The sequence below is a fragment of the Kuraishia capsulata genome, genomic scaffold (genome assembly GCF_000576695.1).
Source record: "Kuraishia capsulata CBS 1993 genomic scaffold, Kuraishia_capsulata_scaffold_1, whole genome shotgun sequence".
NCBI classification, from domain to species: domain Eukaryota; kingdom Fungi; phylum Ascomycota; class Pichiomycetes; order Pichiales; family Pichiaceae; genus Kuraishia; species Kuraishia capsulata.
In genome coordinates, this window is record NW_019172950.1 from 382,050 (window position 1) to 403,853 (window position 21,804).

The following is a 21,804-nucleotide window of genomic DNA, read 5'->3' on the forward strand; positions in this document are numbered from 1 at the left end:
AGAAGAAGTAGAGGAAGACTTGTATATTAGTGACGAATCTGACGAAAAGAAAGACAAAATCAAAGTAAAGGCGAGTTCATATGATACAGATGAGTGAGATCTAATGAAAGAAAGTGTTTATATATTACAGAAACAATGGAAGGAATTGAGGTGTCTAAGTCAGCCTCTATGTGACCTTCTCGAAGACAACCAGTTAATGAAGTCAAAATAGACAGAAGGCTGAATTTTAGAGCTGCTTCCACTAATGCTCCATTTCTTCAAAGAGAGACTGTAGATTGCAATTAGTTTTTCCAGGACAGACTCCTCATTCTCGCCAACTCCGAAATTTTTCATTACCGTTTTTGCAACGAATATGCACGATTGATTGCATGCATTAGAATGGGCTCCTAATGCAGATTTTTCTGCCTTATCTTGGAATTTTTGCATCAACTCAATGTATGACTCGTAACCAGACGACTGGTCCAGAATAATCTTGGTTTTGCATATTTTCATCTTCAACAGTTTATGGGCCTTTTCACCTATGGTTTTCTCCTGAGTGAGAGAAATTAAATCAATCAAAGGCGATAGCATGGTCAGATTGAGAGAAGACTCAGACTGCGAGTCCACAAACTGCTCCAGAAGATCCAAGATACGGCTCTTGAACATCACCATCGTCTTCTTCGCATCTTGGACCTCAAGTTTTCTGGCATTTCCAGATTTTGATTGGACCGAAGAGAGGGCATTTTGACGTTCCTTGAAGATAATGGACAATTGTGAGTCGATGGCCATCATCTGTTCATCCGACATGGACTCAACATCAGATTCCACGTCTGAATCGTCAGAAGAGTCGAACTTGACTTCTCCATCAGCAGAGGCTGGAATTCCAAGAGCTTCTGCCAGTGCAACGTTGGTCTTTCTGTCGACTTCTTCAATGAGAACTTCCGTCTTAAGGTCATCCTGTGACTCGGAGTCTGAGACGTCAGAATCTGATTGAGCATTTTTTTCGCTGTTATCAGTACTGCTATCAGACTGGTCTTCATCTTCGTCTTCGTCGTCGTCTTCATTATCCGAGCTGTGGCCATGGTCATGGCCAGGCCCGTGATCATGGTCATGCTCATCCTCATCACTGCTTTCACCATCATCACTGCTGCCTTCCAGCTCAAATTGTTCATCGCTGTTGAAAATCTTATCGAGGCCTTGCTTATTCTCCTTGGTCAGCAGAATTTCATACAAAACCTCCAAATTCGACTCGCTGATATCTCCCAGTATGGATTCCCAAACCGTCATAGCCAGCTTCTTCATGAATACCGAGTGCTGTGTCAAGAATGAAAGTAAAATGTCTAGTAAAATTCCAGTAGCCTCTTCTTTATCACTCTCATCTTCACCAGCAAAAACCTTTTCATATGCCACTTGAAGCTCTTGAAAAATACCAACTGATTCTGCGTCACCACTATACAGCTGAAGAAGAGTACTGGAGAACAGTAAGTCAAAGCTCATGAGAAGCTTTGTGTCTAGTCCCTTGGTTTTGGCATCTTTTATAAGCAACCAGATCGAGCTCAGTGTCTTCATTGAGTCACTCTTAAATTCCTCGATTTCTTCGTCGAAAGAGGTTCTCAAAACGAAGCCTGGGTCTTGTGCCAGTTTCTCTATCGTCTGAATGATCCCAGAGGTCCACGAAATATCATCTTTTCTTTGAAGATGCAGGATTTCTGACAGAATCGAAGTCATTCTGTCTTGTGAAATTTTGGCAATTTTGTCGCTGTATAAATCGGAGTACTTTTCAGCCTTGAAGAAAACCAGCTTCACGATATAATCGAGGCATACCACCAACCATCCGTTATTCTGGTCAGTTTTGCCTAGATGTTGCTTCTTGGATCTGACCAGATGAAGCATTGTGTCCAGTACAAAGTTTTGGCACTTCACTATATCCTCCATCAGCTTCTCTTGAGAGGAAAGCTCTGTCAAGAAGGATATCACATCCACCAGATCATCATCATCAGTGGAGTTAACAATCTGCTCCACGGTTCTCGACTTCGAGAGTCTGTCGAAGTTGATTGTTCCCACGGGTTTGGAAAGAAGGGCTTTCAAAATAGGAAAGGCTTTCTTTGGAAACTCAGAACTAACCTGGACAATCGTTTTGAGCACAAGTTCGGAAATCTTGTTCAGAGTTCTATCCTGTTTGGCAGATTGGTTTATCAGAGTCCGGAGGAAATTCGGACTAAAGATAGCATTGACCTGGTCTGGTGGTAATTGAGGACTTTGGATTAAAAATCTGAACAGCTCAAACCCGGTAAATTTCCTCTCGGGAGAGGCTGAAAGTGCAAACAGCTGTTGATCAACTCCAGCTGTCCAAAGCTCGTGAAGCTTAATCTTTTCTGTCACCGTAACCTTTTTGGCCTTTTTATTGGACCCTTTACTGGATCCCTTCTTTCTCTTCTTGGAGTTCTCATCCTGAAAAATCTCGACATCATCTTCAATATCACCAGCTATAGTCTCAGCAAACAGTAGCTTCCAAGAATGCGGTATGGCAGTGGTCCAGTTACTCTTTTGTTTCTGTGCAGTCTTTTCTCCGTCCTCGGAGTTTTCCACAGGGGCCTCTTTGAGGATCTTTGCTAATATCTGCAGGTTTGGTCTCAATGTGGGGTCACCTCCCTTCCAGAAGGATCCACCCTGCAAATCGAATCCGGCCCTTTCGCCAGCTATTGGCCTGAGAGCAGCTGGAATGGTGAGGTATATCAGCAGTCCTTCAGTGGACAGCGTCAAACCAGCTTCATGAATTTGAACCAACAGCTGTGAAAGTGCTCTTTCGAAAGCTGGAATTGCAACAGATTGTGAGACAATATGATAGCGTACCAGTGCCTGTTGAATTGCAAAGAAAACGGCCTCTCTGATCCAAGGCTTGGCTAGTGACAGAAAGATCAGCTCCTTGTTGATTTCAATCAGAGTTTCTGTAGCTCCATTTTCCAGTGATTTTCTCATGAACTCCGAGTTCAACAAGGCCTGTAATCCGAACAATCTGCCGAAGAGCAGAGCACGTTCGGAGCGTCCGTTATTCTTCGAGGTGGTCGAGGCCAATTTCGAATCCAGATCCCTGAAAAATTCGTGAGTGGTGAACATGTCTCTTTCCTCCATCAGTGAAATTATCTCTCCCAAACACATCGAAAATCCGATGCGTGCAGCCGCTCTGGTGGACGAAAGGCCTTTGATAAGACGGTCGTAGGCATAGCTCCAGTCAGCATCGCTATTGGCGGCGTTTAACTCATCCACAAGCGCCACAGCCGCTTCAATCCTTTCCTGCTCAATCTCAGATGCAAGACGGTAATAATGATCTTTTGAAACGGGCATTTTCAAGGTATTTGGACTCAGCGACGGGAGGTCCATTCAGCGTCTCCTGTTCTCTGATAATGGAAAAAAAATTGGATGCCTCATCGGGGCCTCGCAGCAGTGGGAGCGACGCCCGGTTATCGGGGGATGAAGCACATTGAACTGTCGTGTTCTAATCGGTTTCTCATACCCATATTTACACTGTGAAGAGTTAGTCAGAGACCGGGAGCTCCGCTTCTTCTAATTTGTCGAGCTGGATTGGCTTCAACGTCCTGGTCAAGAGCTACCAGAGGCTAGTCAATCTACAAGTTGCACTACTTTCACTTAACCAATTGATCATATAACACACAAAATGTCATCTTGGCAAAAGGCTGGATTCTCGTGAGTATATTTTGCAGCGCTTTTTCTGGGTATTCGGACAGAATCGCCAAACTCGGTAACAGTCCTCGGTGACGATATCGGCGTTAGCGTTTACACCACCCATGAACAATCCTTGAACCTTTTAACTGACGAAAGAAATAGTTTCAACAAGTACTTGTCGATTGCTGCTAGAACTGTGCGCAGATCCCTTAAGGAGGATCTGAGAGTCGCCAGTGAGAAAAGAGACTTTGTCGAGGCCAAGGTCCAGGTTCTCGAGAACGGTTCTGTCACCAAGACCACCGATCTGTCTCTGACCAAATAAGATGTTTACTCGATCGCTGTTGGTTGAAACATGATGAAAAATCAACCAAAAAAAGAGCATCAATGCGAAGTCATGGTGCCAGTCTCGGCTGGTCCAGGCCGCTTCTGCGTTTGACTAGTTTAACGAACCAATTATACAATTAGACGTTTCGAGGTTGTAGATATTACTCCCAGCAGTTCCTGCTTCACGTTTTCATCGGTAATGCGCAATTATCCTCAGTGTTATCTCATTTCTCCGATCCTTGAATTCCTCGTTCTGAAGCAAACTGCCACTCTATGCCGTACCAATAGCCTGAGCACGACATCCGGTTGGACACCTTTCAATCAGTCACAGGCCGATAAGTGTTTTCTGTCCTCAAACCACCGTTAAACGTGAGATTCACGAGTCCAGGCCATGAGTGGGTTGTTCTTTAGATCTTGCAGGTTTGGCTTAGATGCCTTAATTATACCGAAGAGGTCCGTCCTGGGACCTTTGAGGCCACTGAATACCAGGATGTTCACACATATCAGCCCTGCTGGCTTCAGCCTGGCAAAGATTAACCACACAAGTTCGAGTTTTGGTCAACTGAAATGCAGAAATAATTTTGATGTGCGGTTTATTGGATTTGCACATTTATTTGGAGTAAGAGGCTTTTCGTCAACCATTCGCGTTTGTGCTGAAGTCAAGACTGGCCATGAGGACGACAAGAAAAGTTCCTCTTTGCTGCCTCACGCAGCGACCACAGATATAGAAGCTGCTGTTTTAGAGGAGCAGCAGAAATCAGGTTTCAAGGAGGTGTGGAGACTTTTGAAGTTGGCGAAGCGCGATTCGCGGCTTTTCGGAATAGCCATAGTGTTTCTTTTTCTCAGTGCTGCAATAGTCATGAGTCTTCCGAAAGTCACAGGAGAGATACTGGATGCCACTCGAAAATTTGCTGATCTCGAGTCTATTGAGCTCTTTGGGCTTACTTTGAACGAGTTTTTGCTGGCCATGGGGTTGCTGTTGATCGTCTCAACGGCAGCCACGTTTGGGAGGATTATCATCCTGAGAGTGTTGGGAGAGAGACTTGTGGCCAGGCTCAGATCCAGCATCATGAAAAGAACATTGACGCAAGACATGGAGTTTTTTGATGTTCACAAAGTGGGTGATCTTATCTCCAGACTGTCTGGGGACGCCTATGTGGTCTCCAGATCCGTGACTCAAAACCTTTCAGATGGAATCAAACACACCATTGTAGGTTGTTCCGGTATCACGATGATGTGCTTGTTATCCATGAAGCTTTCTTTTGTCATATTGGCGTTTGCTCCTCCGCTGATATGGGGTTCCTATGTTTATGGCCAGAAAATACGAACTATCTCGAGGTCTTTGCAACAGGCCGCTGGTATGCTATCCAAAACTGCTGAGGAAGAGCTGAATTCCATCAAAACAATCCAGTCTTTTACGGGAGAGGGGAAGGAGTTGCACAGATACAACAGTCAGGTCAGAGACGTTTATAAAATTGGATACAAAGAGGCTTTGACGAATGCCACATTCTTCGCCTCCACTGGAATCATTGGAAATGTCACATTCCTGCTGATTCTGGGCTATGGAACTCACCTGGTGATGAAAGGTTTCATGACTGTGGGTGATCTTACTGCCTTTATGCTCTACACCGAGTATGCTGGTGGTGCCGTTTTCGGTCTGGCCAACTTCTACTCGGAGCTCATGAAGGGAGCCGGTGCATCTTCACGTTTGTTCGAGCTCTTGGATAGGAAGCCTGTGATAGAACAGTCTCTTGGAAAGAAGCTGAAAATCACCCGCGGTGAAATCGTTTTTGAAAATGTGTCGTTCTCATACCCTACCAGACCAGACAACCAGATCTTTGACAAGTTGTCTTTCACAATAGCACCTGGTCAGAACGTTTGCATTGTGGGTCCATCTGGTCGCGGAAAGTCTACCATTGCGTCGCTTTTGCTGAGATTCTACAATCCTACTGGTGGACGAATTCTCATAGATGACCAAGATATTACAAAATACAGTGTAAACTCGCTGAGACGAGTCTTAGGGGTGGTTCAACAAGAGCCTGTCCTTATCTCCGGAACCGTTGCTGACAATATCCGCTATGGAATCTCCAACTCCAGCAAAGTCACTAACGAGGAAATGATAAGCGCTGCCAGAAAGGCAAATTGCCACGAGTTTGTGTCCGCATTTACAGATGGCTACGACACCAATATTGGACCGCGTGGTTCTCTACTTTCCGGTGGGCAGAAACAACGTGTTGCTATTGCGAGAGCTCTTTTGAAGAACCCAAGCATCCTGATCCTGGACGAGGCCACTTCGGCACTAGACTCGAAATCTGAACACGCAGTCAACTACACTCTCTCGAGGCTCATGCGCGACAAGTCTCTTACCACAATCTCAATTGCACATAGACTATCCACCATTGAAAGGGCAGATTACGTCTTGGTATTGGGCTATGATGGCAAGCTTGCTGAGTACGGAAAGTTCAAGGACCTTTACAGCAACAAGGATTCGCGCCTATTCAAACTTCTCAACGACGAAGCGAGAAAGGAACAAGTGGAGAAGAGTGAGAAAGATGCCGTGGCTGCCGCTGCCAAGGTTAAACTTGCTGATCTCAATAAGCTGCGAGGAGAGGAGCAGGAGCAGGAAATTCTCTCTACAGCGGAAGGAATCTCACAAGAAGACAAGGATGAGGCCGAAAGAGGTGTACAGAAGATTAGAGATGAGATTATAAGCAAGGAGAAGGAGATTTTGGACGACAGATTTCTCAAGAACAACATTGACGTGCCATTGCCGGACCATCTCAAGTTCGAACAGCTTGTCAAAGACCATTCCACCCGCACGAACTCGCAGTGAGGTTTTTCAGTGATGTTGGTGCTGGCACCACAGAAATATACAAATTTATAGACAAATTATTCTGAGGATCTGTAAATAAGACGATGATATGACAGAAGAGAACAGTGCAGTGCAGTAAATCGTGGGGAGTGAAAAGTTTGGGAGTGTGATACCCAATATTCCCAGAACGGGATAAACGTAAACATCCATCTCAATACACAGTTCGAGGCCAACTTATTCTTGGAGACAAACTGGCAGGACGATATCGAACGCTATTTGGAGTCACTTTTCCTTAGATTGGCTCAGTTATACTGCTTATACTGAACAACAACAGCCGTGCAAATGTCTGAGACCGTCGTGCCTCTTTCTCGGTTGTTGAGAGTAGCGGTGCAGGTCTCTGTGTTCGAAGAGCTTTCGAATCTGAAACAACTGGAGGAAACAACTTCGGAAACATTGCTCAAACATGATTTACTAAAGACGGAACAGAGTCTCAGTGAAATGGTGGCGTATTTGAATCGGCTACTTGAGGCCTTCCAGGGTATGCAAGTTCAACTACAAGAGAGTCTTGATTGGATATACGAAGGAAGAAGTGAAGTCTACGAAATAAATCGCAATTTGGATATAATCGATACTATAGTTGCAGATCTGGTGGTGATAGTTGAGACTAAACTCTCTAGCAGCCCTGATGAGGCATCCGAGCGGTTCACCGATGTATTGGTGTCGCTGTCTGACATCTGCGAGTTGTCCTTGAAAGTGAAAAAATACTCATTGGTGCTCAAGAAGAAGGCTGATATGTCTGCACAGTATCACGAGCTCAGAAGTGGGGTTCTGGGGTCGATTGGTACCGAAATCGAACAATGTTTAAAGGATTCCCACTCGATACACGAAACAAGACTTTCGTCACCAGTTAGGCGAGTCCCACAATTTACACTGGAAGACCTCACTCAGAAGATGAAACCCCCGGGCAACGCCTCTTTGAGCTCTCTGAGATTGCCAACTTTTAATGAAATTGACGAATTGTTGTATACCCAGTTCCGGAATCTGGAGTCGAGGCTGAGTCCCCTCAATGCCTCTCTTATATTCGTTCCACAGGCGCTTGAACAGTTCAGTGTTTCTGCTCTTGAGTTGTACCCGGATTCGATATCAGAGCTTCTTGATGCCTACGAAGGACTCAGGAAGAAGTTCGCGGTTCTCAGCGACGAAACGGAGCAACTACGAATTGAGCTGGTACAGCAGAGATGGCTCGAGATTTTTGGTCATCTGATTGCCGAAGTGGCTCTCATGATGGACGATGTTGAGAAAGAGCTTAGAAATTCTGATGGACAGATATCACATGTGTGCAGCTACAAGATCGAGACGATAGACGAGACTTTGGATATATTAAAGCGTGCAGTAGCAGAGGGACTGATTGAGAATAGCAGTATCAACCATGACAAAAACACGCTCATCAAGAGGCTTTTCACTGTGAAGGACCAGGTCTTCCAGATAGAGAAGTCTGCCGGAACCGGGAGTCGACATTCTTCTTACGAGCTCGAAGCCAGTCCTGCTGATGTTGCCATAGAACCCAGCTTCTTGAAACGTCCAGACCAAGCAGGGTCCTCCAGGGAAAAGAGAAGGGTCTCACTGAAAGCAGGAAGCTCATTTGCAGCCTCGATGAACCTGAAACCCATTTTAATTGAACACAACCCAGTCTCTCCAGATAGAGAACCTGAAAAGACTACGCCGAGTCGCCCAGCGCTAGGGGAGACCTCAAGACACAACATTCTATCATCCGCAGATCACAAGTTACAGCAGGACGGAGAAGATTCTCTCGCCTATGGAATTCAACGAATGAGTCTTCACAAAGAAGCAGCAACAAAAACCACTATCCACACACCCTTAAGAAAAGGTGAAGACAATATATTCTTGACGCCTGCTCTTCGTTCGCGGTATTTAAGGCGCCAATCCATGATCCCTGTGCCGACACCACAGAAGAGTGTTGAACGATCAGGCATCAAGTTCTCGACAAGACCTGCAGATTCCACGAGAAAATCCCGAATCCCAGTTCCTACGGGCTCGTTGGTGAGGCCTGGTTCCAGAACAGCAAATCAGCAGACGGCTCAAGGACTCAAAACTTCACACAAAACGCCCTCCAAAACACCTAATCAGAGACCAGAATCATCACTTCAAAGACCAGATTCAGCCACCAAGTCGAGAATACCGCAGCTGACCCCAATAAGACAATCCATTCCGGTCCGGAGTCTTTCTGCACTAGCGGTTGCCAGGGAAAGAAGCATTCCACGAGCTCGCAAACCTTCTGAAGACGAATTCTTTTGATTGCCATAATTTTGTACAAGTAAACCAATGGATAAGTCACGATGTCATAAACCGTACTGAGTATTGAATCCTATACATCTCTCATTTATCACCAAAGATTCTGGTTATCCACCTACTCTTGTGAACTGCCATTTTCTCCTCTTCGTCAAATTCCCTTATAACACCAGTTCTGGGATTATATTCACCAACCTGGATTTTCCTCTCGCCTCCTTGGAAGTATCTCCTGTAAAGTTCCAAACCTGGGAATATGATGAGAGGAATGCTGACGATAATCATTTGCAGGCTTGTAGCATTAGTATCCCAGCCCCAAATTCGGAGAAAAAAATCAACCACTTACCCTCTGCCACGCATCATAACCTCCTTCGGCACTTTTTTCATATCCATGTTGACAGGATTATGTGTAAACCTTGAGGCTAAAGAGTGACGGTAAAGAAGGTATGAGAGAGAGAGGGTAGTTTTGAGTGTTGAACCTCTTCTCTAATCTTAGCACCGCACGCACCTTCAGAACGACCCAAACGCTTCTCCACAGAAAGGCACTCAACACCCTCTGAAGTTTACCTGGTAGCTGATAATAACGGTGTGTATTTAGTCACAACATCTGAGCTCCAAAAAAATTGAATCACTTCGTTTCTCACCCTCCAGAAATCAAAAAAAACAAACTGGACGAGACCGGAGTCGAACCGATGACCTTTCACATGCAAAGCGAACGCGCTACCAACTACGCCACACGCCCTGGCAATCACAATTTTTCAAAAACTCGCCTTAAGTACCTATTGTTTCGTGTATTAACCAATCTAGACTGGGAACCACTCTCGCGGTGTCAGCATCAAGACTTCCCCCATCAACGCTTGCAACTCTACAGAAGCTGTACATCTTTCCAATTAATTCATTGTTGAAATGGCCGGTTTAAGTTTTGAAAACTATCAAAGAAACCAGTTCTTGGCCGCAAAAGGCCACGGTGTCCCCAAGGCGACATCTACCGGTACGACCATTGTGGGATGCAAGTTCAAAGGTGGCGTTGTGGTATGTTACCGTTATTAAAACTTCTTGTATAGGGAATCCAGACTAACTCAATTGCTTGTTTTAATAGATTGCTGCTGATACTAGAGCCACTTCAGGTCCTATTGTTGCTGATAAGAACTGTGAGAAATTGCACCGTCTGTCCCCAAAGATATGGTGTGCTGGAGCCGGTACTGCAGCAGACACAGAAATGGTAACGGCGCTGATATCATCCAATCTGGAGCTACACTCCATGTCTACCAGTAGGGCGCCTCGTGTGGTTACCGCTCTTACAATGCTAAAACAACATTTATTCAAGTACCAAGGTCATATTGGAGCGTATCTGATTGTTGCTGGTGTTGATCCAACTGGTTCTCACTTGTTTTCAGTCCAGGCCCATGGTTCTACGGATATCGGGTTTTACCAATCGCTAGGATCAGGATCATTGGCCGCCATGGCCGTTCTGGAAAGCAACTGGCATGAAGATCTGGATAAGGAGGGAGCCATGAAATTATGCTCGGATGCTATCCAGGCAGGTATCTGGAACGATTTGGGTTCCGGTTCGAACGTGGATCTGTGTGTCATGGAGGTTGGTAAGGATGCTGTTTTGTACAGAAACCACTTGACACCAAATGTGAGAGAGCAGAAGGCCAGTTCCTACAAATTTGCCAGGGGAACCACTGCCATTTTGAAAGAGGATATCTTTAAGTTGATTGACGTTGAGGAGGAGACAATCCATTCCGAGGCTATGGAGGTAGATGCTTGAATAGAAGAGAGAGATGGAAAAGAAAAATCATGAATGAAGGTGTGGACGATAGTAGGAGGTTGTAGTGAGGCTTAAAGGAGCCCGAGAAAGGTTAATTTCACCATTGTAGGTAGATCTCAATTCTCTAAAAAGCGATAAGAAATATCTTAGTTGGACGATAAAAGACCCAGCTGCAAATTAAACTAAATAGCATATCATACTAGAGGGTCTTGCTTTGGCAAGTTTCAGCACCAGAACCCCCACTTAACTTAATCCACTCTGACCAGCTCCTTCAACGCCTTCACGGTTCCATCCACAATAGCCTGGTGCTCTAAAGCATGTATTCTCTGTTCCCACGATTCCAGTGTTTCTCCCTTAACAACGTCAATCTCACGCACCACCAGCGGTTGGCCTCTGTCGACCTCCTTGATAACCTTATGGATCATACACCCACCCTTAGCTACGGTCCCGTTCTGACCAGCCTCATAGCTGCGCTCGATAGCGTTGATTCCCTCAAAAGCCCCAGGCAAAGATGGGTGGAGGTTGATTATCGGTATGGAAGCATTTTCGAGTGGTTCCAAAAAGTCCTCGGACAAAATTAACATCCAACCGGCACACACGATAAGGTCCGGCTTGACCTCGTTTATGATCAGCGATACGAGATCGCGGTTGAACTGTGCACGAGCAGCTTTTCTGCCTGATACGTCTTCTTTGGGCACTCCGGTGTAATACTCCTTCAGTGCATGGACTCTGGAAGGAATCTTGGCCTCAGCAGCTCTCTCGAGTCCGTATGCCTTTGCGCTCGAGGACACCACAGAGACGATCTGGCCAGGGATGATTCCGTCAGCAGAACGGTCGATAAGGGCCTGCAAATTCGATCCGTTGCCGGAGATGAGAACGAGAATCCTTGGGAGTGCCATTCCGGTGTAATATATAGAGGTTTTGAATTAGAGCTAAAGCAATGTAGAGGAGATACGTTAAAGTCTGGAGTGAAAAATCATGTACGTCTTTTGGTCACGTGAATGACTCTGTTAGCGGGCTGGGCTTTTTGGAGTCGCGATTGTGGTCCATGATTGGATTTTTTTTGAGATCAGACATGATTGGAGGTGGTGTTGAAGTCAATTGAGTGGGATTATGAAGTATTACTTTGAACTCACAAATAAAAATGATGGAGTGTTGGCCATTCGGATTTCTCTCTGTGGTACAAAATGAAAAACTTTGGATTTTCAGGTAAATTGAAAAATTGGAGATTTCACACCTTGCCATGAAATATTAAGAAGTCCACATTTACATGCATAGTTTTGGATTTTTTATATATAACGATATTTATATAATTAATTCAAGTCTATTCAGACACAGCCGTTTATATTTATAAAAGCTTTATAGTTGGTGGAATGACGAGTTTGCTCCTAGCTCTCGTTATACCCCTTCTCCTACATCTCGTCTGACTACTTTCAAATTTCAAACTTGTTCTATAGTTTGCTTAGATGGTGTATATACTTCGAATCGATGCTCACTTAGAGAAGAACCTCTGGGGTCAATTTCGTTTTTGTGTGGGAGTGATTATTCTTCGTTAGACCTTACAAGTGGCTGATGACCTGCTCGGTGAAGTGGGAGGTCGAGGCGGAACCCTTGAGGTCCTTGGTTCTGTTCTCTGGACCAGAGGCAATGGTCTTAAGAACGGCACCCTCGATCTTGTCGGCGTACTCGTTCAAAGACATGTGTCTCAACATCATACACGAAGAGAGCAACAGGGCAGTTGGGTTAGCAAGACCCTTACCGGCAATGTCTGGGGCAGAACCGTGGACAGCCTCGAAGATAGAAACGTTGTCACCCATGTTACCAGATGGGGTCAAACCAAGACCACCGATCAGACCGGAGGACAAGTCGGACATGATGTCACCGTACAAGTTAGGCATGACCATGACGAGGTCCTTGTAGTCAGATGGGTCGGTACACAGCTTCAGGGAGGTGTTGTCGAGGATCTCGAACGAGACCTTGACATCTGGGTACTCCTTGGCCAGGTCCTCGGCAACCTTGACGAAAAGACCATCGGAAAGCTTCATGATAGAGGCCTTGTGGACCACCAGGATGTGGGGCTTGTTGATGGATCTGGCGTACTCAAAAGCGTAACGGATCACTCTCTCGGAAGCCTTGCGGGTGATCAACTTGATGGACTGGACAACGCCTGGAACAATGGTGTGTTCGATACCGGAGTATTCACCCTCTGTGTTCTCTCTGATAAGAACGGTGTTGACGTTCTCGTAAGGGGTCTCGTAACCAACGATAGACTTACATGGTCTAACATTGGCAAACAAGTTGAAAGTTCTTCTGAGGGTCAAGTTGAGGGAAACGTGACCCTTTCCGACTGGAGTAGCGAGAGGACCCTTCAACGCGACGAGGTTCTTGTTGACGGACTCAATGGCAGCCTGTGGAATGGTGGTCTTGCCATTGACAAGGATTGGGGTCACATCAACAGGCTCCCAGTCGACAGGGACGTTGGCGGCAGAGTAGATCTGCTTGACGGCCTCAGAGATCTCAATACCAATACCGTCTCCCTCGATCAAGGTGACGGTGTACTTGCCGTTGGCGTTCTTGACACCGTTAAACTTGGCCACCGAGGTGGCGTAGTTTCTGAAGGCTGTTCTCAATGGGACTCTGGCGTAGGATCTGAACATATTTGTTGCGTACCTGGGGGTTGTGGAGAAAAAGATGTGGTCGACGAGAAGGAGGTTGTGGTTGGAAAAAAACGGCCACTCGGGCAGATCAAAGCTGCCAGTGCGTAAGCAGGTTCGCAGCCGATTTCGGTTCCGGGGGAAATTGGGGTGAGCACTACCATTGTGTGAGTGACCTGAACTGGCTGGACACTATATGGAGTGCGTGTGAGATGCGGAAAGAATGGTTGAGACGGTGAAAATTGAATGCTATTGTAGATGGAGTTGAACTCAGAACTGGCTAGAGAATTGTAGTGGTCATCATACTATCATGGTTATGTTCATGAGTATGATCATGAGTATGGAGATGGGTTTATCTCTGACTATCAGTGGCTTTGCTCAATGCTCATCGACATGTTTGCATAAAGTGTAATGTGCGACAAATACTACAATTCTGGTCACTCCCTTTCATAGTCTTCTTCTTCTTATTCTCTTCGTCATTTATTCTTCCTAAACACTGGTAAACAACATCCACACACCCTTCAGATACCCGATGATTTCGTCTCCCCCAAGCTTACTCTCACCATACAATCTGTCCACGAATGAGATAGGCACCTCGCCAATGGTGAAACCCTCGCCTCTGGCACGAACCATCATCTCCATCTGAAAAACATAGCCCTTCGATTTGGTCTTGTCAATGATAGTCTGCAACACAGGCTTTTTGTATAGACGGAATGATCCCGTGAGATCAGACACGTGTGGCCGCAGCACGACAGTGGCCAGAAAGTTGGCTCCACGGGAAATCAGCTTACGCTTGAGGTCCCAGCCATAGACACCACCATCACCGGCATACCGTGTTCCCGTGACGATATCGTAGTCGCGTTCTTTCTGCTTTGCGATGAACTGTGGAATCGCGCTAGGATGATGGGAGAAATCAGCATCCATAATCACCACGAAATCTCCGGTGACGTATTTAAGTGCATGCACGTAGGCGGTTCCCAGTCCAAGTTTACCAGCACGGGGTCTCAGTTGGATGTGGTCAGCTCCGTACAAAGTGATGAGCTGCTTCGCAATCTCCTGAGTTCCGTCTGGAGAAGCATCGTCCACAATGACAATCTCCCAGTCAATGTTGCTGAAACGGTTAATAATAAGCCAAAAAAATGAAGAAGTCAACGCAAACAGCTTGTTCACTCACTTTTCCTTGAAGGTCTTTGCCAGAAGATAGACAATGATGGGTAGGTTCTGCAACTGTTAGTACAAGGTCCAGCCTGGGCATGGCATCGGCACACTTACCTTCCTCTCGTTGTATGTGGGCAATATCACAGAGTATTTGTCGATTGTCGCAGCCATTGTGTTGATTCAGAGCGTAGAGCTGTTTGGGAATGGTGCAGGAGGCCTGAACGATTACGTGTCTGGAAGTCTGTCAATTCGAATCGGGCGTGTGAAATCATCTGCCATTCACCACGGGCGTCTTCAGGTTATCTGCCATTCACCAACGGGTGCACGCTTCAATTACCAGCGAGATTTCAGACAAGACATACAAGACTCGTTCACTTAACCCTGGATTAAATACAATCTCACGTCGCAATGGGGGGCTTTGACGCGCATCTTAGGCGTATCCTAGGCAATGAAGCCCTGGAAAAAGTTAAGAAGTCACGTGTCCTGCTTGTTGGCGCCGGTGGAATCGGGTGCGAGCTTTTGAAGGACCTCATTCTTATGAACTACGGAGAAATCCACGTGGCCGACCTTGACACAATTGACCTATCTAACTTAAACAGACAGTTTTTGTTCCGTCAGAAGGATATCAAGAAGCCCAAATCCCTGACGGCAGTTAAAGCTGTCGAATCGTTCAATCATGCGTCCAAGTTGGTGGCATATCACGGAAATATCACTGACGCAAACACTTACCCACTCGACTGGTTCTGCCAGTTCGACACCATTTTCAACGCGTTAGATAATCTTGAAGCCCGTGTGTATGTCAACCGCATGGCCCTTTTTGGTAATATTCCCCTGATGGAAAGTGGGACCTCCGGTCTGAATGGCCAGGTGCGACCCATTCTTCCTTACCAATCAGAGTGCTTTGAATGTACACCGGTAGAGGCTCCCAAGACGTTTCCCGTTTGCACAATTCGTTCAACTCCATCGAAACCCATTCATTGTATCATCTGGGCCAAGAACTTTTTGTTCTCGCAACTTTTCGGTGAAGATGGAGAGCAGGAACAGCTCAGCGCTGCTGATCTGGATACTGAAGATGACGCTGAAGTTGAGGCCTTGCTTAAGGAAAGCAACGAATTACTGGATTTGAAGCGGTTAATAAAGGAGGCTGGTGAGACCAGCAATGATGAATTTGTCTTTTCCATTGTCACTAAGATTTTCAAGGAGGATATAGAAAGACTTTTGCGGATCCAATCATTGTGGAAAAGCGGAGCCAAGCCAGAACCACTCGATGTTGACTCTACCAGGTTGCAGCTTCAAGATGTTTCCTCAGATGTCCTCGCCAATGACCAGGGAGTCTGGACTCTTATTGAGAGTCTTTATGTCCTCGTGGACTCCACCAAGCGACTTACCAAAAGATGGGCTTCTGAAAGAAACATTCCCTTCGATAAAGACGACAAAGACACTCTCGATTTTGTGGTTGCAGCCTCGAATCTCCGTTCATACTGCTTTCATATTGAAGCTCTTTCAAGGTTCAAACTCAAGCAAATAGCAGGCAACATCATTCCTGCCGTGGCCACTACGAACGCCATAATGGCAGGACTCAGTTGTTTGCAGTCGATCAACCTTCTTACCGCAAATCCCTTTACACAGCTACGTATGGCATTTGACTCTAACTACCCTGATCGATTTGTTGTTCCGTCTTCTTTATCAAAGCCCAGCCCAGCTTGCGGTGCATGTTCGCTAAGACGCGGCGTTTTAAAACTTCATCCTACCTCAACTTTGGGGCAGGTTCATGATGCCATAGTGGAAAAGTACAAGTTTCCAGACGACATCTCGATTATCGCCAAGTCCCGACTCATATACGACGATGACTTCGATGACAATCTTGTCAGGACCGTTGAATCACTTGGAATCGGATTGGGAACTACGCTGTTTGTGTCTGATCTCGACGACGACTTTGAGGGAATCGCTCTGTATGTTACCAACGGTACAGGTGAAGGCAACGATGTTGAGTGCGCAACAGACTTCGAGCTCGTTCCCAAACGCGAGCCTGCAACTGCTGATGAGGGTGTTGATGACGATTTTGAGGAGATTGTTGATGACGATCTAACAGTAATTGAGGACAGGAAACACACTTTAGACGCCAGTGAGGAGGGCACGCCGAAGAAGGTCAAAAGGAGTTGAAAAATGGTGAAAACAGCTGATTCACAAGCATGATTTACATAGTTAATAACACGATACAACGGGTGAGTAATAACTCGAGAAAGTGACAAATGTCTAATTGTTCATGAGGGCCTTTCCTGGAGATACAGCAGGCGATAAGTCAGCGCGGCGTTTTGGAGATAGCGACAATCCAACGAAATCATCAATACTTGATGATCTTCCACGAGGCTCCTTTGGACTAAGAAACCCCAGTAACCTGCCGATACCATGGGGAGGGCTAGCAGGCTCGTTTTCGTCTGTGTGAGCCCCGGAGGAGTCCGTGCGCTTGCGCCTGAAATAGCTTCTTGAGTGTGACGAAGTGCCAGGCGATAATCGTGGCGAGAGGAACGGATCCGTTTCAGAAACCGGTTCGGATAACTGAGCCTGAGCAGAGTCCGCTGGTAGCTCGACTTGAGCGCTCTTCGTGATGTCAGGAAGGGCAGAAGGTTCAGTATCGGAAACCTCGGATTCCGTAACTTCTGGGTTCAGCTGTGTGGAGCTACTATTATTGATGCTTCCCGAAGAAACGCTCAGCTTCTTGGCTTTGGCATCGATCACGTCAGGTGGCTGTGTCACGCTTGGTAACGACCTGCTATGCTTGCGAGTAGTGCGAGAGGCTTGTGGTGGGTATGAGATTGCCGAGGCAACCTGTGTGGTTTGCAGATTAAGATTTTGGGCAGCAGGTAACAACTTGTAACTGTACTGAGTCATGAACTCAACCACAAGGCGCGAAAGCTCATATTCCTCTGGAGACATATCGTGATCCGAGTGAGATAAAATTGACGGCTGGAACACGGCAGCGAGGTTGCGCGCGGGCATCAAATTTTTATCTGCATGGTAATTGAATAGAGCCAATAGATCGAGAATGTAGAATAGCAGATGTCTTGAAGATTCTGGAAGCTGGTCCAGAAGATTGGCGTATTCTTCGAGTGCACCATTACGGTCCGCGACAAATTTGTCATGCTTCCGTCTGGATTTTGACTCTGTCTCTCTCTCGGGTTTAATTGTCTCAGCAGATGCAGTAGGAGTTTCTTTTGCAATCACTACCGTGGTTTCAGAATCTGGCTCAGTGACTGTGATCAAGCTCGGGTTCTCAGCCAGTACGTTATTCGATTCCAGTTTTGGCGCTAGCACCTCTTCTTGGTCTTGTTTTTGTTCTGTTTCTTGGTCTGGCTCTGCTTCTTGCTCGGAATCTTGCTCAGGCTCTGACTCAGGCTCTTGCTCTAGCTCTTGGTCCAGTTCTGATGCCGCTTCTGCCTCCTGCTCTGGTTTCGCTTCTTGCTGTGGCTCAGACTGCAATTCAGATTGAGGCTCGGTATCTGACTTCTTTTGTTCTGTTTGAGATTCCGTTGCTTTCAAAGGTGTTTGTTCTGATTGTGGCTCTTCTGGGGAAGCTTCAGCCGTGGTCTCAGCTGTATCATCTTGCGCAGCCGGAATTGCCTTTGGAATCAACGGCTTGTTCCTGCTCTTCAGATATTTACAGATCCTAGGACGACGTCTCAACGGATCTCTAAACTTCTCATACATATCGAACGGCACCAGGGGTTCCGGCAGAGATCCAAGAAAGCGGCGCAGCAATGACGCAGCGTCATGGACGGTATAACCCACCCAATCAACACGGCGACCATACTCGGGCTCGGTTGAGAAAATGATTTGGAGCTGTTTGATTCGCTTGGAAGAACCTCCAATACGGAAGATTCCTTCAACATCTAGCGCCTCCTTCTTGAGATAAAGGCCACATAACGCAACAACTATTGGAATTCTTCCATATCTCACTAACCCGTCACTTCCAGAGATGTAGATACGGCCTTCAGCGACATCCAAAGATTTCTCCAGCTCAACGCCGAAAACCTTGGAATCTCCAGCAAAATTCTGTTGTCTTGCCGAGAGAAATGAGTCTCGCTGCTGTTTTAACCGATCGGAAGAATCGCTGGGCCGCACCGAGTTCGAAGACCTGGATTTGAAACCAAGGGTAGGCCTTGGCGGCACCAAATTGTCATCGTCTGGGCTTTTTCCGAGGCTCTTGAGCTTTGAGAAGAAATTCTTTGGCAGCGGCGACGATGAGGGCTCTGCGGTCATGACGCGTATGTAATCTGGGCGTACGTATAACTTTGAGGTTTGAGCGCCAAATAAACTAAAAATGTAACTGTCCCCAAAATAGCACGAAGACAATTAACTGGATATAATATCAGCTAAAGTTAGCTGTGGTGGGGGGTGTTGGCTTCTCTTGTTAAACAAACGTCTTGTTTAACCAACAAGGATACCACGAAAAGACGCTGGAGTAAGGCAGTAACGAGAGGATGAAGAGTGGAATGAATAAGGCCAGATGACAGTGAACAGCGTTTTTTCAGTTTGTGTCGAATTTCTGCTTGTACCTCTTCGTTTTTCTTAGAAGAGTGACAACCTCTTGTTTTTAAGTGCAGTAGGTGTCGAATTCTAGGCCTTCTTCTCTGGGGGAAGTTGGAGCTGTTTTGGATTTAGCAAAGTCGAGGGTAAAATCGGCGGAAGTTCGAGGGTAATCGGGGTCACTCCAATCTCTCGAAAGCTGTGATTGTATTCGCATTTTGAGAAGTTACTCAACATGGGAATTATATTTGGGTTTGGCTATTTAGTTTATTATTGTGCTTTTGTAATTCATGATAATTCTGAGTTGAGATTAGGAATTTCGTCCACGTAAGCTCCGCCCTCATCGCGTAAGTCTCTGCCCTGTCTGTAGGGTTGATCGTCAGGGACTAGTTTGAATATCAACGAGAGTCGGAGTTCCATCGCAGACCAACTCCATTCCAGTCGCAGATTCGGACGTTTGGATTTTTCCACATGCTGACCGCAATCAGCAGCGCTAATTTCAGATCTCGAATAGCTTATTGCAAGAATATTTCGACCAACTTTAGGCCTAGGGTGTCTTTCTAAATTTAGCCAGTTTCCTCTTTGGGGTCTCCCAAACGGGACGAACAATCATCTTTGGTTGGAGAACTACCTTTGTATTCACGTGACTGGAAATGTGAGGGTTCATAACCTGCAGACACCTTTAGGACTGGGCACAACATGTGAACAGGCAGCGCTCGCCATGAACGAAGTGATCACAGCTACACTTTGAAACTCCCAGATGGAAGCAATAGACTCAAAGGATAAGAAGGCCACCATTCTTTTGATGGGCCTGAGAAGGTGAGTGAGATATTTAAAGTGTTTCCTGCATGCTCATACTAACTCCACTTTAGGTCTGGAAAGTCCTCTATCTGCAAAGTGGTCTTCCACAACATGCAACCGCTGGACACGCTTTATCTCGAAAGTACCTCAAAGCCCACAACTGAGACGTTTACATCGCTAATTGACCTGGCCGTGATGGAATTGCCGGGACAGCTCAGTTTGTTTGAACCTTCTCTGTACGATTCAGAGAAGATATTTGCCTCTATTGGTGCGCTTATCTATGTGATTGACTCTCAAGACGAATATCTTAGTGCACTCCAGAACCTCGCAGTCATCATCAATTACGCATACAAGATCAATCCCAAACTCCATATCGAAGTGCTGATTCACAAGATTGACGGTCTTTCCGAGGACTTCCGCCTAGACACCCAACGTGACATAATGCAACGAGTCGGTGACGATTTGCTGGATTATGGCTTAGAAGGAGTGCAGGTTTCGTTCTATCTGACATCAATTTTTGATCATTCCGTGTACGAAGCTTTTTCGCGAATTGTTCAGAAACTCGTGGTAGAACTCCCACAGCTAGAGAACCTGCTAGATCTGGTTATGCAGTACTCGGGCTTTGATAAGGTGTTCTTGTTCGATGTCAACTCCAAGATATATGTTGCTACAGACTCGTCGCCAGTGGATATTCAAACGTATGAGGTGTGTGCGGAATTCATTGATGTTACTATTGACCTGGACGGATTGTATGAGCAGTCCGAAGAGGCCTCGCGTCCCACAAAGTGTGTTTCAAGACTGCAGAGTGGGAGTGTGCTGTATTTGCACAGAATGATCCGTGGTTTGGCACTGGTGGCTATCTCCAGTTTTGGAAAGGATGATCCCAGGGCTGAGAATCCAAACGTGAAAAATGCGATTTCAATTATCGACCACAATGTGAATGTCTTCAAGAAGAGTCTAGAGACTATGTGGGAGGGTTCTCGTATCAGGTAGCACTATAGAAAAAGCGTATAAATAAATAAGAACCACAAAAATGGTAAGTGGCATATTAATCAAAAAAATTGTAAGAACTAGGAGGCCATAGGGGACATGGTCCTTTCTCAGTCATTGGATGGCTATAGTGAATGCGTGGAAAGATAAGTGGATGGTTATCAGTCCCTGGCAAGATGTCTACCCAAACAGCTATAATATGGATATAGACCTAATGTTAATTGACAATTACTCTCATTTAACCCAAAAAAATCAGTTTCTACGGAAAAATTCGATTGTTTTCGCCTAAACCTGCCAAATTCATCATATCTCCCCCATTCGTAGTTAACACTATAATTTAACTAGAGATGAGATGCGATGAGCTGAAAAAAAGTTTCACTGCGATTCTTCTTGAACCAGCCTACAACTATGAGCGAACTCCACGACTTGTGCCGCTTCAAGACGAGGCCTTCTGCTGGGGATATAATCAAGCTTCAGGAATATCTGGGTGATGGAATTCCAGCGACATATACCCTGGAAGAGGCATATAATTACGACCACAATATCACCGAGGAACCCAGGTCTACCACCACTCCACTTCACATCATTGCCGAAAATGTTCCATTGAATCTAAGCGAGCAGGAAGAGGCTATTGTTCTTGAGATGGTCGAGAAGTTGTTTTTACGTGGCGCTGGCTGGAATTTGCTTAATGCCAATGACGAGACACCTGCTTGCGTTCTTCAGAGAAGAGGTCTCACGTCGGACGAAGACTGTGGGACGCAATGGTGGAATGCGGGTGTCAGAGCTAGAGATTT

General features: G+C 46.0%; 13 protein-coding genes across 13 annotated transcripts in view; 7 read left to right on the forward strand and 6 right to left on the reverse strand.

Annotated features, from left to right (window-relative positions):
* Positions 1-159: 159 nt before the first annotated feature.
* Positions 160-3,324, reverse strand: KUCA_T00000203001 (uncharacterized protein; the record flags this gene model as incomplete). The annotated part of the gene is made up of 1 exon (XM_022604720.1): positions 160-3,324. The coding sequence occupies one exon, from the start codon at positions 3,322-3,324 to the stop codon at positions 160-162; it is 3,165 nt and encodes a 1,054-aa protein (XP_022456260.1).
* Positions 3,325-3,655: 331 nt separating this feature from the next.
* KUCA_T00000204001 (uncharacterized protein) lies at positions 3,656-3,985 on the forward strand (the record flags this gene model as incomplete). The annotated part of the gene is made up of 2 exons (XM_022604721.1): positions 3,656-3,684; positions 3,826-3,985. 2 exons carry the CDS (start codon positions 3,656-3,658, stop codon positions 3,983-3,985), a joined length of 189 nt encoding a protein of 62 aa, XP_022456261.1.
* Positions 3,986-4,378: 393 nt separating this feature from the next.
* KUCA_T00000205001 (uncharacterized protein) lies at positions 4,379-6,820 on the forward strand (the record flags this gene model as incomplete). Its single annotated transcript, XM_022604722.1, has 1 exon — positions 4,379-6,820. One exon carries the CDS (start codon positions 4,379-4,381, stop codon positions 6,818-6,820), a length of 2,442 nt encoding a protein of 813 aa, XP_022456262.1.
* Positions 6,821-7,141: 321 nt separating this feature from the next.
* On the forward strand, positions 7,142-9,115 carry KUCA_T00000206001 (uncharacterized protein; the record flags this gene model as incomplete). The annotated part of the gene is made up of 1 exon (XM_022604723.1): positions 7,142-9,115. The coding sequence occupies one exon, from the start codon at positions 7,142-7,144 to the stop codon at positions 9,113-9,115; it is 1,974 nt and encodes a 657-aa protein (XP_022456263.1).
* An 81-nt stretch (positions 9,116-9,196) lies between these two features.
* Positions 9,197-9,499, reverse strand: KUCA_T00000207001 (uncharacterized protein; the record flags this gene model as incomplete). Its single annotated transcript, XM_022604724.1, has 2 exons — positions 9,197-9,398; positions 9,453-9,499. The coding sequence occupies 2 exons, from the start codon at positions 9,497-9,499 to the stop codon at positions 9,197-9,199; spliced, it is 249 nt and encodes an 82-aa protein (XP_022456264.1).
* Positions 9,500-10,012: 513 nt separating this feature from the next.
* On the forward strand, positions 10,013-10,880 carry KUCA_T00000208001 (uncharacterized protein; the record flags this gene model as incomplete). The annotated part of the gene is made up of 2 exons (XM_022604725.1): positions 10,013-10,138; positions 10,206-10,880. 2 exons carry the CDS (start codon positions 10,013-10,015, stop codon positions 10,878-10,880), a joined length of 801 nt encoding a protein of 266 aa, XP_022456265.1.
* A 248-nt stretch (positions 10,881-11,128) lies between these two features.
* On the reverse strand, positions 11,129-11,779 carry KUCA_T00000209001 (uncharacterized protein; the record flags this gene model as incomplete). The annotated part of the gene is made up of 1 exon (XM_022604726.1): positions 11,129-11,779. The coding sequence occupies one exon, from the start codon at positions 11,777-11,779 to the stop codon at positions 11,129-11,131; it is 651 nt and encodes a 216-aa protein (XP_022456266.1).
* A 660-nt stretch (positions 11,780-12,439) lies between these two features.
* Positions 12,440-13,537, reverse strand: KUCA_T00000210001 (uncharacterized protein; the record flags this gene model as incomplete). The annotated part of the gene is made up of 1 exon (XM_022604727.1): positions 12,440-13,537. The coding sequence occupies one exon, from the start codon at positions 13,535-13,537 to the stop codon at positions 12,440-12,442; it is 1,098 nt and encodes a 365-aa protein (XP_022456267.1).
* Positions 13,538-14,023: 486 nt separating this feature from the next.
* KUCA_T00000211001 (uncharacterized protein) lies at positions 14,024-14,863 on the reverse strand (the record flags this gene model as incomplete). Its single annotated transcript, XM_022604728.1, has 3 exons — positions 14,024-14,645; positions 14,709-14,755; positions 14,807-14,863. The coding sequence occupies 3 exons, from the start codon at positions 14,861-14,863 to the stop codon at positions 14,024-14,026; spliced, it is 726 nt and encodes a 241-aa protein (XP_022456268.1).
* Positions 14,864-15,100: 237 nt separating this feature from the next.
* On the forward strand, positions 15,101-16,855 carry KUCA_T00000212001 (uncharacterized protein; the record flags this gene model as incomplete). Its single annotated transcript, XM_022604730.1, has 1 exon — positions 15,101-16,855. One exon carries the CDS (start codon positions 15,101-15,103, stop codon positions 16,853-16,855), a length of 1,755 nt encoding a protein of 584 aa, XP_022456269.1.
* Positions 16,856-16,948: 93 nt separating this feature from the next.
* On the reverse strand, positions 16,949-18,952 carry KUCA_T00000213001 (uncharacterized protein; the record flags this gene model as incomplete). Its single annotated transcript, XM_022604731.1, has 1 exon — positions 16,949-18,952. The coding sequence occupies one exon, from the start codon at positions 18,950-18,952 to the stop codon at positions 16,949-16,951; it is 2,004 nt and encodes a 667-aa protein (XP_022456270.1).
* A 1,027-nt stretch (positions 18,953-19,979) lies between these two features.
* On the forward strand, positions 19,980-21,013 carry KUCA_T00000214001 (uncharacterized protein; the record flags this gene model as incomplete). The annotated part of the gene is made up of 2 exons (XM_022604732.1): positions 19,980-20,038; positions 20,092-21,013. The coding sequence occupies 2 exons, from the start codon at positions 19,980-19,982 to the stop codon at positions 21,011-21,013; spliced, it is 981 nt and encodes a 326-aa protein (XP_022456271.1).
* Positions 21,014-21,418: 405 nt separating this feature from the next.
* Positions 21,419-21,804, forward strand: part of KUCA_T00000215001 (uncharacterized protein) — a gene marked incomplete at both ends in the record, with an annotated part of 414 nt that continues 28 nt past the window's right edge. Inside the window, one exon of the mRNA XM_022604733.1 lies at positions 21,419-21,804. This exon is cut by the window's right edge and continues 28 nt beyond it. Within this exon, the coding sequence (XP_022456272.1) occupies positions 21,419-21,804 (386 nt within the window).